This window comes from Scophthalmus maximus, chromosome 7 (genome assembly GCF_022379125.1).
Source record: "Scophthalmus maximus strain ysfricsl-2021 chromosome 7, ASM2237912v1, whole genome shotgun sequence".
NCBI lineage: Eukaryota > Metazoa > Chordata > Actinopteri > Pleuronectiformes > Scophthalmidae > Scophthalmus > Scophthalmus maximus.
Window position 1 is genome coordinate 20,075,501 of NC_061521.1, and position 16,689 is coordinate 20,092,189.

At 47.9% G+C, this 16,689-nt stretch overlaps 1 protein-coding gene across 1 annotated transcript in view; it reads left to right on the forward strand.

Moving 5' to 3' along the window:
• The first annotated feature begins 306 nt into the window (after positions 1 to 306).
• The window catches only part of mob2a (MOB kinase activator 2a), a 56,735-nt gene continuing 40,352 nt past the window's right edge, over positions 307 to 16,689 (forward strand). Inside the window, exon 1 of the mRNA XM_047333048.1 lies at positions 307 to 900. Coding sequence (XP_047189004.1) covers positions 884 to 900 — 17 coding nt within the window. The 5' untranslated portion in view covers positions 307 to 883. The remainder of the gene's footprint in view (positions 901 to 16,689) is intronic.

Consider the following 16,689-nt stretch of genomic DNA (forward strand, 5'->3'; position numbering starts at 1 on the left):
AACTTTAGATTAAAAAAATATATATTTTTCAAATGAGTGACAAAAAAGGCATGTGGTTATATGTTATTTCGTTATTTGAAGGCTTTTCCTAAATCTGTTTTCAAATGTTTGGCTTGTGTCCCTGTTAAAGAGAGGTTATAGACTTTTATTTTTAAAAACTGATTCCATCAATTTATCTTGCTGTTGTTGTTGTTGTTGTTGTTGTTGTTGTTGTTTAACCCTTGATCTGCTGACCACACGTCCCTCCATGTCCACGGCCCTGCGTGACACGCACTTCACTTTACGCACAGCAGAGTGGGTCGGCTCTGTGTTTACTTCCGGACTCCGCTTTTAGCCCCCGCTCGCAGAGCAGCAGCGCCAGTGGAGGTGCAGTCTGTCAGCCAGCGCCGCGGCCATACAAGGCTTCATGACAGAGGTGACCGGGTGGACCAGCCAGCGGCACCCCGACGGACGAGCCTCGCTTCGGCGCCACCGCACACCGGGCACACGGCGACTCCGGGCGGACCCGCCGCCGCCGCCGCTTGACCCCCCCCAGCTCCCGGTCCGTGCTCAAAGTCAGTCAACGCTGCCGCTACCAGCTAACAGACCGAGCTGACGGTGCGCCTGCCCGCTCCGCGATCCGAGCACCACAACAAGGACAATCGCTCAAAGTTTAAGGAGGTGTTCGTATTTGACCGCGCGGCGTCCAGCATTTCTGGGAGAGAGAGAGAGAGACACACACACGCGGGCCCCTGGGGGACAGCGACGGGACCCGGGGGGGGGGGGGGACCAGGCAGCCAGGGACGCGAGTGTGGTGGCTGGGTAGACGAGGGGCTCGCCTCCAGCTCCTGGCGGATTTATCCCCTGCCAGCTAACGGTAGCTAAGCTAGCTACGAGCAGCACCATGGACTGGCTGATGGGGTGAGTACAGACGGCTAACCTGCCCAGCTAGCTTACTCCCCTCTGACAGGTCAAGTGCGCAGCGGGTGGACGCACCGCCCGGCGGGGCTGACACCGCCGGGGCACCGCGGTAGACAGGTGCACCGTCGCGGTTGGACACTGTTCGATTTCCACGTTCACGTCGTTAATCCGCCACTAAGCGGGTGGCGTGTTGCCTAGCGTAGCCGCTAGCCGCGCGATGCTAGCTCGGTAGCGAAGCTGGCAGCGGTCTCATCCCTGCAACGGCACACCGGACACCAACGTCACCCAGGAGCGGGTGGTATTTCTTTCGGGGGCGGGGTGTGGGGGGGCACCTCGCAGCTAACCAGCCTGCGACGGCAGCGGTCAGATTATGCTCTGAGAACATTTCTGTGCAGCGGGGAGAGTATTTATAGGGGTGGTGAACACAGGCGAGCGGGGCTAACGTGTGTAGCAGCCTGCCAGTTTGGACCAGCGCGTCTGCAAGGTGCGCCGGTGCGCTGGGACTACGGTTAGCATCATGCTAACTCACCTGCATGTGCCACATTTGGGACGCGGCAGAGTCTGGGGACGGCACCGGCACCGGTGGAGCCTACGATCTCACACTGCCTGCGAAATAGATGCCATAGATCGACTGTGATTGCTCCAACGAGACACATTGTGATTGTGCCCCTGGGTGCACAGTAGTAGTAGAAGGTGTTGAGTGAGCCCCAAGGTGCAGCCGGTGACACCTGACTGCAGCTGATGATGCTGCTTGGTCACTTTGACTTTTGTGTCAGTGCATGTCATGAGCACTTGCTGAATGAGATGCTAGATGTCTCCTTGATATGGTAAATGGACTGTATTTATATCGCGCTTTTCTAGTCGCACAGACCACTCAAAGTCACATTCACCCATTCATACACTGTCGGAAGAGCCGTCAGACGCAATTTAGGGTTAAGTGTCTTGCCCGAGGACACGACGGCATTTGTGGACTGGCGGAAGCTGGGATCGAACCGCCGACCCGATGGCTGGTGGACGGACGACTCGACCCGTGTGACACCTGCTACAAAGCCAAAGTTCAAGGCCGTGATCATTATATGTTCCGGATGCAGCTATGACATCAGTTGTGTATGTGATGTGGCAGAACTCAGACGAGCCACCTCAGTATCTGCTATGCAAACTGAAAGGGCAGTAGACTGTCTGGTCGGTATGCATGTGGAATTTGCCTGTAAGCAAATGCAGACCACGGTATTTTTTTCATCCCAGATGAGCTTTAAAATCTGTGTATATGTTTCCAAATAGCAGAACTCCAGGTCACAAAAAAGTGTAGACCTGCACGGAAATGTGAGTCTCTCTCTGTGACATTATTATTATAATATTTTTTTCTCCTCTCCAGGCTGCTTATCAGCTCGCACTTTACCAGCAGGGTTAAGGAAGGGCGGCGACCTGCCGTCTGGGGTGTTGCTTGTCACATCGTGACATTTTGGCTGAGAGATAACCGAGCAGTCCACCAACCAGAATACCAGCCGACTGCCACCACCACTTTTGTTTTCACTGATCAGAGATTCTATTACTACAAACTGAAAAGAGATTTGACATGATGCCTCGTAACTACTGAGCTGCAATGCATATAAAACAAAACCTCCAGTGTTTTGTTACAAAACGTCAAGACATTTTGTAAACGAAATATGAGGATGAACCTGAAAATGTTTACATTTGTTTTTGGTATTATATGCAGTTTGTCTGTTCATGGTCTGTTTTCCACAACTAAAACAATTCAGCAGTTTTTGGTATTGGTGTTTACTCTATCAGTGCTTTCTTGTAGTTAAAATTTTTGCTCATTTGATTTACCCCTCGTTTACACATGTTTTCCCCATTTTGGTCACCGGTTCTTGCATTGACTTGTCTCAAAGTTGCATCAGTTCTTTCAGTTGACAAAACGGGATTAGCATGTTTTCACCTCCTTTGCCATTTTCACTGAGTCACCGACATGAAATAATAATTTTCTTTGCCCCGGCGGTTGGTGGTGTCACATCTGAACTGGCTCGCTCTGCTCAGTGATCTGCGAGGAATTCGAGAGCAACACCCAGTTACGTCTTGGTGTTAGAGGAGCAGGAGCAGAGGAAAGTGGAGAACCACGCATGAGGAAAGAGAGGAGGCCCCCTGTGTGCCTGAGTTTGACAACAGACAGGATTATCATGAATGTTAGAAAGAAGGGGAACGTGAATTAATTAGGAAAATCTTTTTCATGGAGTGTCATTACTGTCACGTCTGTCTTTTCAACTATCATGCTTTATACCCTCTGATGGCATTTGTGCGTGGTGAGAGTAAAGGAGCAGGTTGTTTATCGCGTATATACATGAGTACGGTGGGTATATGAACTGAACGCATTGGGTAGCGAGCAGGCGTGTGTCCAGTGTGCGTCACTGACAGAGTGGAGGCCATGAATGAGTTAACCAACTGTGTAATAACTCTGAATATAGACCCAACGGTGAAGGACGCCACAGCCAGGACGGACGGATGGATGGAGGGAGTAAGGAAAGGGAGGAAAGAAGAGAGGGGGAGGGCTCGATGATGAAGGAATAAAGAGAGATGACGTGGTGGAATCAGCTGATTTGGGGAGAAATGTGTTGATGTAGAGGGGGAGAGAGATGGGATGGAGCAAGATGAATGAAAGCATGGTGATCTTAAGGGATGGAGGAAAGGGACACGACATGTTTTTGACCAAGAGACGGAAAAGTGGGTGATGGAGGAAGGGGATATGAATGATTCTGAATGGAATGGTTTGTTTGAAAAACAGGGAATTAACAGGTTGGGGAACAGGAAGGATGAAGCTCTCCCACTAAGGTCTACAGCAGACGACGGTGGATAGATACAGTAGAATATCTACATGTAGAGACAGCGATGTGGGAGCTCATGGATAACCCATGCGCTTGCCTAAAAAATGTAGCGCGGTGCAGTCTGTCTGCATATTTATTTTGATGAGAGAGCATTATTTCAGAGCTCAATGACCTCATCGGTCCGGACTCAGAGTCAGACAGGATGCTAAATCACCGGGGAGATGCGCGACGCCTAAATGCGTCTCTTCCTGCCGGGTGAAATGAGCAGGGCTTTGACAGATGTTTAATCCCCCTCGCTTTTGAGTGATGGACTGGTAATGCTGAACGACACGTGAGAGAATGGGAACTACAGCAGCTAAGTGGAGTGCCGGTTTTTCGGCCGCCCGACCTGGGATCTAATGTACACTCAGCTCATGCTGCATCACCTGAGACTTAATGGTGTATAGGCTGCAGCGTATCATTATCCTGCATCTTTTGGAGTAATGCTTGTTGATGGTATGAGAGATTCCAGTAATGAAGGCGCCGCTTGTTGTATCCTCTCACTGTGTGGACAACATTTTTTGGGGGATCTTTACAGTGTCAGGTTGTTGTAATTGATTGGAAAAAAATCTTTGTTTTGTTCTTTCTCTTAGAGCAAAGTATGACTATTGAACCTCAAAAGGTTTTGGCTTAAATGCTTCCATAGCAACGAGTAACCAAAACAACAATTTTTTTGTTGCAACTAATTGTTATTTTCATTATCAATAAATCTATTAATCATTTTGTTTGTGAAGATGTCCCCCAATAAGTCGAGCGGTATATATGCTAAAAGAAACCAGGCGTAACACATTGACATCATGATGTATTAACTTCCTCGTCTCTCTCTGCAGTGTCAGCTGACTGCTCTGATGGCAGATAGAGAAGGGGAAGTCACAAGAACCACGTACAGGCTGAACTTCAGCCAAAAACAAAGTTTATCTTACAGGGGCCATTTACTGGTGTGGTGATGTATTTTAGAATTGTTCTACTAACATACATTTACACAATTGTACAAATTGTACAAATGTTGGGGCTCACTGAGCTTTGAATTTCCCGACACCTCGGCAGTTGGACTGCCTCCATGTAGATGTGACCTTGGCGTAATTCTGTCTTTTAAGTTCAGAAGCACCTCATGGATTTTAGAGAACATTTTTATTTTTAATTCAAAACCCCCAACAATCTAAATGGCCAGAGATCATTTTCTGTTTCAGTGTTTGAGCACGCTGATAGAGTTGTGAAGTTGGTGATGGTATATCCAGCAGGTTACTGTGATGACGGTACCACTAAATTTGCCATAGCTAGAAAAAGGTTGGTTCCATTTTTTAAAAAAAAGTATCAAATGCTTTTAATTTAGCATATTTTTTTCTGCAGGTAAGTCAGGTGCGAGATACAGAAGGTGCTGTGAAAAGAAGTTCTTTAGTCCTTCTGTTGTGTACTTTTGGATTATGGATCAGTTTGCGATTTTGTTCGGCAACTCCAGCGAAGGATGTTGATCTTGACCACAGTGGTGCAGGGTTCTGCTCTGGCTGGTTTCGTAGTTAGTATTGTTTTGTTTAGTCGGTCTCATCATACCAAACTTCATTGGGGGGGGGGGGGGGGGGGGGGGGGATTTCTGTGTACATAGATAAAACATTTAAAATAACAACCCTATAGAACAATTCAATAATTCAGCGGGCTCCTGTGTTGCTGAGTTAACTTTGAGGTAAAAGGTTTGTAGATGCAAACCTGTCCTCATACAACCCCAGTGCCTTACTTCCATCTCCACAACACACACACACACACACACACACACACACACACACACACACACACACACAGCACAAACACTGCTGCACACAGTCTCAGCCCAGATGGCTGCTTCCTCTGCAAATGCAGGACTGATAATAGGCTGAGACACATCCTCTCAAAGCAGTCACCTGCACGAGAAAAGAAACCACGCTGTTGTTGTTGGTCTAGACCAGGTCTGGTGTTTTTATTTCTACCTTTTTGTAATTCTTCACAGTGTTTCTCTGCCACAGTGTTTATTTGTCGGCCCCCGACCTGAGGGCCGCGCAGCCGTCTGACCAGCAGGTCTCGGTGTTCACTTGTTGGAAAAGGAACCGTTAACTAGCTTGTTACTGTGGCGGCGAAGAAGACCTTCTGTTGGCCTCCTGTGTGCCAGAGAATCCCTCTCTTTTAACAATCAATTTACTGTGTCTGGTGCTAAAGTTTAGCCTCACGACTACTCGCCCAATGCAGCACGGGCCAAGATTTTTAAGGCCATCTAAGCCATCCAAACCTTCGACGCGGTGGCGCTGTGCGGTGTCACAAATCCACCTCGTTTTGTGAGTGGCACCAGGCCCAGTGTCTCGACACACGTCGGCTCTCCACGGCGCACAACACAACCCTGACGAAATAGGACTCCACTGTTCACATCAGGTGTTTTGCAAAAGTGACATCCTTTTGACTGGCGGTGTTAGGCGCTTAACTTATTCATAAACAGTTTCAAGTTTCCAGTCATTCAGTCAGCAGAGGACTTTTGTGTCAGCACTGGAGGACGTCTATTAAACTGGAATCAAACTGCGAGCCGGAGCTTTGCTCCTCAGAAGAGCCTGCTAGTTGAATCGTAAATCCATAGAAAACTGATCGGATTTCTTTTTCCATATAGTTGATGAATCAAGCATAGTTGTTTTTATGGCAAAAATGCTGAGCATTCTCGGGTTCTTGCTTCTGGAATGTGAGGATTTGTTGCATTTCCTTAATAAATGTTGCATTCCACACGCACACACACACTGACATTCAACAAACATAAAAAGTTTATACATTTATATATTGCTGGGCATAATTACGTGCCTCAGTTTCCAGTTGGCGTTAAGATAAACTCTGCCCTGCTCTGATGGAGCTGCCGGACCCTGGCCTGGGGGTTTCAGCGGCGGGCTTCAGGCCATTCTACCGTGATGTGCTGCCGTGCCGAGGGATTGGCTGGATGACGGGAAGAGTAGTTGGCTTGTTTACTCGTCAGAAAGGGCATTTTAGTCACTTTCAACCCTCTATCTCATTCCGTCTTTCACTCTCAGTTTCGCTCAGCTTCTCTCAGTTATCTGTCCCCCCCCACACACTCACACACACACACACACACACACACACTCGCTCTCCCCCTATGGGCAGCTGATGTGCAGAGACGGTTGCGTGCTTGGCTGCTGCCCGAGCTGGACCGTTGAGCCAGAGAGAGCGAGGCAGCCTCAGCCCGATATGTTAAACAACAAAAGCTAGCTGGCCGACGGCTGCATATTAGGAGCTGTATACCCTGAGCAGCATAGCACTACAGTGGATCTGTCAAGCTGTTTTTTTTTTTGTGTTGCTGGCCTCGTGTCTTCGGGGCGAGCGGCGGTGAGTCAATGTCCTCCGCTCCCCTCTTTAACATCGACCCCTGTGTTATGGTTATGGAGCAACACTAGAAGATTCTTCCCCCCCCCCCCCCCCCCCCCCCCCCCCCCCCCAGGCAGCTTAAGAGGGCAGAAAACGGAGCGGCGAGGCCCTTGCCACAAAAATTTCAGCTGTCATAGTCGGTGTCAGTGACTTTGGGGTTTCACGGGAAGGTGACACCTAGAGCGAACAGTCGATCTGGTAACAACGTCGACCAGCAGCTCTGTCACAAGCACGGCGACGTCATCAACTCAGAGACCACCGTCTTTGAAGATGACTGATATGTCTGAAGAAAAGCTCTGAGTGAATCGCCCTTTCCCAGGCTTCAAGTCACAATACTGTATCATGGAGTGTTTGAAGGACGCCAGTGTGCATCATTGAGGAAGAAATAAAGGCTCCATTGAATGCCTTTTGGGGAGGCAAATAGCCTGGGTACACACACACACACACACACACACACACACACATGCACACACTCTCCTGAGTAAATACTGCTGTACTCTGGAGTTTGTCTCCCGAGACGCCTCTCTATCTCTCTCTACTTCCCTGTCTTTGCCTTCCGATTCTCCGAAGCAGGGACAGGAAGAGGCCCAGAAATGAACGTGATGCCAGAATGACTCGGCAGTTTTGCCTTTCATTGAATATGCATAAATTGGATAATTGGAGAATCTTTAAATGCATGCGTGGCGGTATTAATCACCTTCCTCACAACACAACTATTGCGAGGTGTGGGGGGTTTTTTTGCCCTTCACTCATGTTTTAGTGAAGATAAGGCTTCAAATGCCAGAGGACGGCACATGCTGTGGAAGTATGGTGCAACCTAATACTGTGATGAATCAAGAGGCTGCAGATGCGACCAAACTCAATACCTGGAGCTGGCTGCGCTTGTGAAGCTTCTCCGCCCACTCAAATGAGTCTTGACCTGTTCGAAAAGCTCCAACACGCTGCCTTTCACAGTGTCAACAGCACAGCTCGCTGACATTTAACCAGCAGCCTCTGATACAGATGACGCTGTAACCACTGAGATACACAGCAGACGTATATGTGACTTGTATATTTGGGAATTTATTGCTTTCCGTTTCATGTTCTGCAAAAAGATCCGGGGCCTCACTGTTGTGTGGCCGCGCCTGGCATTGGCCCAGAGTTGTCAGTGTGTGCCGCTCTTTCCCTTGGCAGGAGAGCGGCACCATGCTGTGACTGTGTTTACTCTTTCGTAACGCTCTGGGCGGCCCTGCCCAGCGCAAACAACTGGCACCGCCGTCGGATGGAGAGAGCGAGCGAGATGAAGGGGAGGAGGGGTGAGAAAAGACTGACAGAGGGCAGAGAACAGTCATGACTAATCAGCCTCTCTTTCTCATTTCCCGCCGCTTGATATTGGTCAAAAAACACAATATTTTCTCGCAAAAAACACACTGTTCAATTTCAGGCCAACATTTGCCACACAGATCTGGTGCTGTGCAGCGCTCTCCAGTAGCAGGACCGGCTGCCAGGGGGCCTGGTAGAAGGTTCTGTTCTGTCAGAGAGTATCACAGTCACGGAGCGCTGTGGGCGAGAGCTGTCTTAAGTTCAGCTAAAATAAGTTGGAGACCCCTGCAGCAGGATTTAGTGTTGTTGTTGCCCACGCAGGACTCCCTGCTGAACTGTTGGCTGCATTCTTCTTCTTTTTAATTCATCACATTTAATGATACCTCTCCTCTAAAAACATTTTGATGTCATTATATTTCATCATAAGCAAGAGCAAGGCTGGCCCAGCAAAACCTTATCACATCACATCATCTGTCTTCATCACTGAAATCTTTAATTGTCCGACTTACAAAGCAAAGCGACCAACTATGAAAACCTCCTTGACCCTGGCAATAAGTGGAAGCGTTTGGATGTGACATGTGGAGAGAGAAAAAAAAGGTAAGATGCGGGGACCGGAAAAGAAGAAAGAGGAGGAGAGGGCAGCTGATAATGAGGAAGAGCAACGGGAGAGTATCGTAAATGACGGTGAGGAGAGAGGAGGAAGGAGGGGGAAACGATAGTGGCACGGAGGCGATCGGTAAAATATGGAGATAAATGGGAAGCGGCGACGTGAGGGTCAGAGAGTCCGATTAGAAACAGCAGAGGTTCTTCAACAGAGGACAGAGAGGGAGATTTAACAGCAGGGTCCTGGACCGCTGGTGACGGAGACAGAAATTGAGTTTGGAGCCGTGTGCAAGTCAGAAAGAGGAAGAAAGAAATATATATGCTCTAGATCCTGCATTCATTAAAAAACAAGATCTGAATGTTTGCCCGGCCTCATTTAAGGGAAGAGACCTTCATTTGTCTTGAAGGAGGATGCCTAGGCCGGCGCTCCTGGGCGAGGCTTCAGCTGAGCGGTGAGCCGCTAAATCTGTGCAGAGCCGGTGGGCTGCTGGCACCGGTGTAAGCTGGCTAGGTTTGTCCTTGGTGGCTGAGAGGCTATAGGCCGCCAGGCCATCTGAACTGTAATTGGATTAGAGATCTCTGCATCAGGCAGTCGAAGCCAAGTATAAACGCACGCTTCTGAGAACCAAGTTCATCTTTGTGCCCAAGACGCTCCTCCTCCTCTTCTCTGCCTCAATTCCTTTCCTCTTAAACTTTCTTCTTCCCTCAGCATCCTGCTATTTTCCCCACTTCCCATTTAATCAGCGACCAGCCCCCCACCCGGCATGTGTAGGTGTTCACATTGAGCATGTGCGTGTTTATGGATCAGCTCCATGCCATGGATACCCTCTCTAAATGGGATTACATGCGTTGCAGCGGAGGCCGCGCTGACAACACGCAGGAGAAAAAGAAGTAAAAATACAGATAATGATGTGAGCCCTCATACTCGACATGATGGGTGTGAATGTGGAGACGTCCTGCTGTGCTTGGAGAACAGAGGGCTGCTCTTGACCTCCATTTCGAATCGTGAGCTTCCTGTTTAGCAGCTTCAGACAGGAAGTAGACGGTGATGTAATGGGTGGTGTGCGACCTGATTGCCTCGTTGTTTACCCCTCTTAACCTTTACGTGTGCAACCTTTAAGTTTCCTTCACTTTAGCAAGAACTGGCATAAAGCTCACGACGACGAGCTGTTCCCTTGGATGTGAACTGTGTACAGACTAGTGTGTGGCTTCTTCTTCTTCTCCCCATTTATTTGTCTGCCTCAGTTTGTTTGCTCATTCATGTGTAACTCAGCCAATACTCCCGATCTTTTTAAGTGACAGAGCAGGGGGCGGGACCTCAATTCCCAAGTCGTCAACATTTCCAGTAAACAGGAAATGAGATAAAACAAAAGCTACAGTGAGAAATGGACTTCATCTCACTGGCTGTGACACTCAAGGAAGATGTAATGTGGTGCTGCTGATCTCTGTGACACCTGCGCAGTGAGTGGACGAGGTGTGTCAGAGCCTGACATCGCTGACGACGAGCATGAAAGAAGTGAAGAGACCAAAGTTCAGGAAGAGGCAGAAGAGAAAAAGGATTTTTTTTCCTTCACTGGTTAAAGCCTTTTATCTTTGGTGTATATGTTCTTGTACATGCATGTGTGCATTCACACTCGCGGAGCGCATGTGGATGCGGTCAGTGCGAGACGTTAAACAGCAGCGAGGGCCGTCAGCAAGATTAGAGGGAGACTGCGATAGAGCAGGCCTAATAGCTGACAGGCGAGCGCCAGCGGCCATATGTTTCATATGTGTCCACTGACAACCCCGCCGTATGGCTCTGAACTGCCCATATGGCTTTTACATCTCCTCTCCTTCCTGCCACCATGACGGCCATACGAGGGAGGGAGGGAGCGGGCGGCGTGTGGACCGAGACGCTCGGGGAGGTGCAGCGATCATCCGAAAACACGTCACCAGTTTTTAAAATGCTGTTTTAAAACAAAAATATAGTAGTATCAGGATGTAGCCTACAGCTGCAGATCTAACACAGTGGATGATCGTGAGCCTGAGAAGTTTGAGAGTTTGTTACATGCCAGCTCCATCCTAAAAAAAGGATGTGGAGGAGGCAGATCAGGCAAAGGGAGAGGACACAGAGAGCGAGAGGTCGTCTGATTTCCCCTGCTTGGTGAGTGTACGGAGAGCTGCTGACTGGGCCTCCTAGGAATCGAGCAGAGAAGCTCAAGGCTGGACACAAGAACCACAACTGAGTGTTTGACCCCTGTAAAGGCCTCTGATACCCCCGCAAGGAAGTGTGTGTGTGTAAATACTGATAAGTCTTAACTGACTGAGGCTTTACAGAGGGGCACGCGGGGGAACATGCTCTGTACTCCGTGTGCTGTCCTCTTCTCACACACACACACACACGCACACGCACACGCACACGCAGTCAAGGTCATGCGCACACGCAGCTGTCTGGCACCATGTCACAACACTGGCCTTTTCTTCTCCGTTGTGTGTTTCCAGACGTAGACCTGCTCAACATGACCTTTTCTAAGAGCCCTTTTTTTTTAATCACACCGGGGGTCCCCGGAGCTGGCCGGCTCGTTGCAAATGCTCACACCGAGCCAATAGTCTGGTGGCATTAGGAGCTAGGTTACAAGCTAGTAAAAAGCTAAAGACTGGCTGTGAACACGGGTGCGTTATGAGGATCCAGGCGTGGGAGCGAGGCCAGCAGCAGCTCACTTTGACACAGTTTAATCCAGGAAAGCCAGTGGAAGGAAGGAAGGAAGGACATCTCACCACTCACGTCCGACTCATTCTGTCAACTTAGATGTTATGACTTTAACTAAATACAAATTATGCGACAAAGGACAAGAAGAAGAAGATGACGTGTGATGAGCGGTCATCAACTCCAGCCATGAAACAGAGAAAAGGAAGTCCAAGTCCTGTCTGCCGTCCTCTTCTTTCCACTTTCCTCCTGTAGTTTTATCTCCCTGGTCTTGTTTTCTGATCGCTGTCTGGTTCATGTTCCCATCGAGGTTTTCTACCTGCAGAAACTCTGCCTCACTACTGGAACCCAGAGTTGACCGAGTCATATATCAGCGGGAGAGTTGCCGAGCCGAAACGGACGACTACAGATTAGATGGGGAGAAGAGCGCGCTGCTGATTTATTACCGGCCGTTAGCTGGTTAAATGAGGCTAAGTGGGCCGGTCAGCTCAGGGAGGTGAGATGGAAGAGATTAGCCTACATAAAGAGTGATGGAGCGAGGAGATCTGTGAAGCAAAAGGAGGCTCCTGACCTCCGGTCGTTTGCTTCTGCTTTCTCTTTTATCTTCCCTCTGGTTCCTCCTCTGCTCGGTTTCTCTGTCCTTCCCTCTATCTTTGCATCTCTTGGTATCTCATGTTTCCTCTGCAAAGCAGCGCATGGTTATTTAACAGAGCTGCTATGATGAGTTCCGTCTGTTAATAGATAATGGATCGATGGTTTGTCACCTTTTACTGTTGCTTCTTAAATGTGACGATTTTGCAATATAGAGTTGAGTTTATTTCAGGACCTTAATAACTCTACTACAAAAGATTTGACAGGAGCGGCGGACAGAAATAGTAAATTTCACTCTATGGCTCAGGACGAGCCTGAATGAGTCCAAAGTAACACTGGTGTGTGTGTGTGTGTGCTGGATATCCGCTTCTTTGCACAATGTGCCAGTTTGCACGTTTGTTTCATGTGTGAGCGAGACACACACACTCATCTCCACATCCGTTTCCTCTTCCGCTTTGGTGAGTTTGGGTGTCACTCGGGGCTGAACAGAGGGGGGGTGGGCGGCGACGAGCGGTACAAACACTTAAAGATTTCTCATAATCACACCATGTAGCTGCTGAATTAGTCAGATATAAAAGGTTTTTGTTGTTATTTTTAAGTGTGGTTTGGTGCGACGGGGTGAAGGAAACAAGTTGCAGGTCAAAAGCCTTTGGCTCGTTGCTTTGGTTATTACTCCCTGTATCTGTCTTTTATTTCTAGTCTCCCTTTTCCCCCCTTATTTATGCTGCACTTGACGTTAACCATCATCTCTAAGTGCATATGTGCTTGTTCTGCCTCGGTGTGTGTGTCCTCATGTACACCTGCATCCGTGCCTCTGTTTTGCATACGGCTGCGTGTTTGGCTCAACCCGTGTGCATCCATGTGTGTATTCCTCCTTCATCATCTCCCTCCTCGCCCTCACTGCCCCACCCTGCGCTGAAACGCACTCTCCTCCTCCCTCTTGTAGCTCCTCTGACCAGGCCGGGGAGGCTGGAGCTCACAGGAAGTCTGTGTCTCTCGTTGTGCTGAAGGGAAAAGCAAAACAGTGAGATGCACAAACACAGGAAGTGCTGCTTTCCTCTCATTGGCTCCGGCTGGGCCTCTTGTCACCGTGCTCGGTTTATCGGAACGCTTTGCAGCTGCACTTCTCTGCCATATCTTCTTCTGTGTTGCTTTGACAGTGCAGTGCAGTGAATTGGCGTTTGGGAGGCTGATGTGATGTCATGCTGGTATGGTTTGCGCAAGTTATCAGCAAGAATAATAAACATTCTCGAACAAATGAGAAAAGAGGGACAAGGGCATCTCCAAAATTGATGAGATTAAGGACGAATTCTCCTTTAATACGTTCTTTGGGACCCTTCAGTTGCTCAATAAACGTCTGACCTGGATACTTTATTAAAAAACACATAAATTCTTCATTGTGCCTCTTCTCTGTGTCGCTCGGAGCAGCTTACCTCGCCATATTGCTTCCTAGCGTCCTATATTACAGAAAGACCTCCACCGACGCTGGTATATTAGAGTTATCTGTCTGGATAGCATCTCTAATATGGATTTTTATTCAAGAGCATTGTAAAGGGGGCATTATTCTGCACGAAAGACGAAGAGCGTCTTACAGTACGTGAATGCAGATCTGCCCTGCTCCTGCCCTGATATACTGTCGACAGTGCACAAAGGCCCTGTTCTTCAACTTTGGTCTGTCTTTATCTGGGAATTTGGCAGGATGATTTACCCAAAAATCAAAGAGCTAGAGCACAAGTGCAGGGGGGCCTTCAGGGAAAAGTATTGCAAAATCTGAACGGGAAATGAAGAAATAATGCTCTCAAAATAAAAGACCACTCACTTGAATTAAGACGGGTTAAGGACCTCCCATATTCTTTAACAGCTGAAGGGTGAGCATCTGGGGTCAAGGTGGTTAGAGGTCACCGGTCTCTTAAAGGACTGCACAAGTTCACACACACTCACGGTTACATAACCACTGGCAGCTGTGGATTGCACACTTCAGCTGTGTGTGTGTGTGTGTGTGGAGCTGTTTACAGTGTGAGGATTAGCTACCTGGGCAAGGCCTTTTCTAGCATCAGCTCAGAGCTGCCGGAACAGATTTCACGAGTTCACCACACGCTTTCTGTTGCACTTTCACACAAAACCGAGTCTGGAGATTTGAATATATTATGTGGTTTGTTAAATTTTTTCAAATCTTTTTTTTCTTTCTTTTTTAAGTCGTTCACAGCCGGCTCCTTTCAGGCTGCGGCTCAGTGTTTGGTTATGCGGATCAGACTAGGTCACGTTAACACACTGATGTATAAACAATAGAGAAATGATTTATCTACAAAATGTCTTGTGTGTTTATTCTACATCCATCATTTGGAAGTATTGGCCACGGTGATTTTGAAAGTCAAGCATTGTAGTAGTTTTGAGACCAGATTCATTACTTTGTCTTTGGCTTAGCAACATAATAATACCACATGAATAACATGTTGAATTTAGTTTTAATCGGTACATAAAATCCTTACTGAATCCGGTTTGCACTTCTATGGAGCCTCAAGGACATTTCTGTTTCTGAAGACAGAATTTAGCTGCTGTGTCTCTTCAAACCACAAGATGGCAGCACATGTCCAGTTCACATGACTGTCTAGTGGGGGCAGGAACTTGCTACCAGCTTCCCCCCAAAAAGCCTACCTGTCAGCAGTTAGGTAACTTTGTGTGGTCAGTCATATGAGTTCACAAGAGAGAGAGAGAGGTGTATACTCTGCTGTGTGTGTGTGTGTGTGTGTGTGTGTGTGTGTGTGTGTGTGTGTGTGCGTGTGCGCGTGACACTGCGGTGACATAAGGAGAAAGGCAGAAAGTGAGAGAATAGAAAGAGGGGGAAAAAAGGAGGGCCAGATCTGTCCAATGACCATGAAATCAGATCTTGTTGCATAATTGTGACTTGCAGGTCTGCCCCAGTGTGCACCGGATTCTGTCGACTCGTTCCAGTTCCAGCATCACATGACCGCTAGCAAGCGGCCGCCGTGTTGAACCAGCCGGCCCAACCAGCCGCCAGAGGCAGACGGAATGGAGATCAATAGTTCTGTTCTCCTCTGGAGCTGCCGCACATTCTTTTAATTCATCGAATGTTTCCTTCAAAAATTCCCAGGTCCGAATAGTTGGCTGTTCAAGTCAGGATTTCTTTGTGGGTGCACACTGCAGTCGTTCAGTGTTTACAGAGTCTTCATCCCATCATTTAAATTTTAGTCTAAGGGTTTTTTCTTGCAGTGTGAATCCTGTCATCAGCATTTATTTTTCTCCATTTTCTTGCCCTAGTGGATCTGTGCCCTCCCCTCCATCACTGGTGCGAAGCCCTTTATTCACGTCAGCAATGCCTGACTGCATTCCAGTCAACAGGTCATCAGTGACGGCCTCCACCTCTGCCTGCATGTTCCCTGCCCTGCCCTGCCCTGCCCTGCCCTGCCCTGCCCTGGCCTGCCCTGGCCGCCTGCTGCCTCTCTCTCATCTCCTCCTCAGCCCCAGAGCAGCTTGTATTTAGCGCAGCAGCCCCAGAGAAAGAACGAGGCAGCGAGACCTGCATTTTATCTGGTGAACAGTAGGTGGCAACATAATACCACAGGCCTCAGCAGTCGATCATGTCAGTGCTTCACCTCCTCAGTGGTATTTGAGCCATTAGAATAAAACATGACTCCGATTCTACATCTTAACTAGTGAACGGCGTCCTCCGTTTTTGGATCATTAGATGTGATTGTCTGTGCCAGGACGCAAGGAAAGAGACCATTTTTAACAAAAGTTTTGTTTTTTCACATGAAAGTCTAAATAGTGTTTCAATGTCTTCTCCACAACGCCAGGACTAAAACCTGCAGGGGAAAAACTGAACCCTTTTAATTTATTAAAAAAATACTCAGTTAGAAAATACTCTAGTTCAGCCTTGTTATTTTTGAATGTAGAATGAAAAAAAGACAGAAAAAATTCAAGAAAGGACAATAGTTGTTGTCTTTATCAATTATTGTAATGTTATTCTTGATTAATTGTTAGCTGACATTTTGCATGAATGAAAGCAAATATAAGGTTTACAATCATTAAAGCTGAATTTGCGCCATTATTACTTAAGAGTAAGTTAATCCATAAACAACGAATCCTTTCAAATCTAAATGACATGTTCTTCTCACAGCAGCATCAAAACCTGAACTTGGTGCTTTTTAAAATTAATTTAAAGTTAAATGTTTGTTTCTTTCGTAGCTGACTCCGAGCTCCGCGTTCTCTAAATGCCTGAGCAGTGATCGTCTCATGGGAATGGTTGCTTTTCATTTCCTCCGTGCAGGGCTGGAATTTGAACTGAAACCAAAGCTGTCCAGATACGGGAAGATAACGCTGATTGAGTGCAGAGTCAAGAAG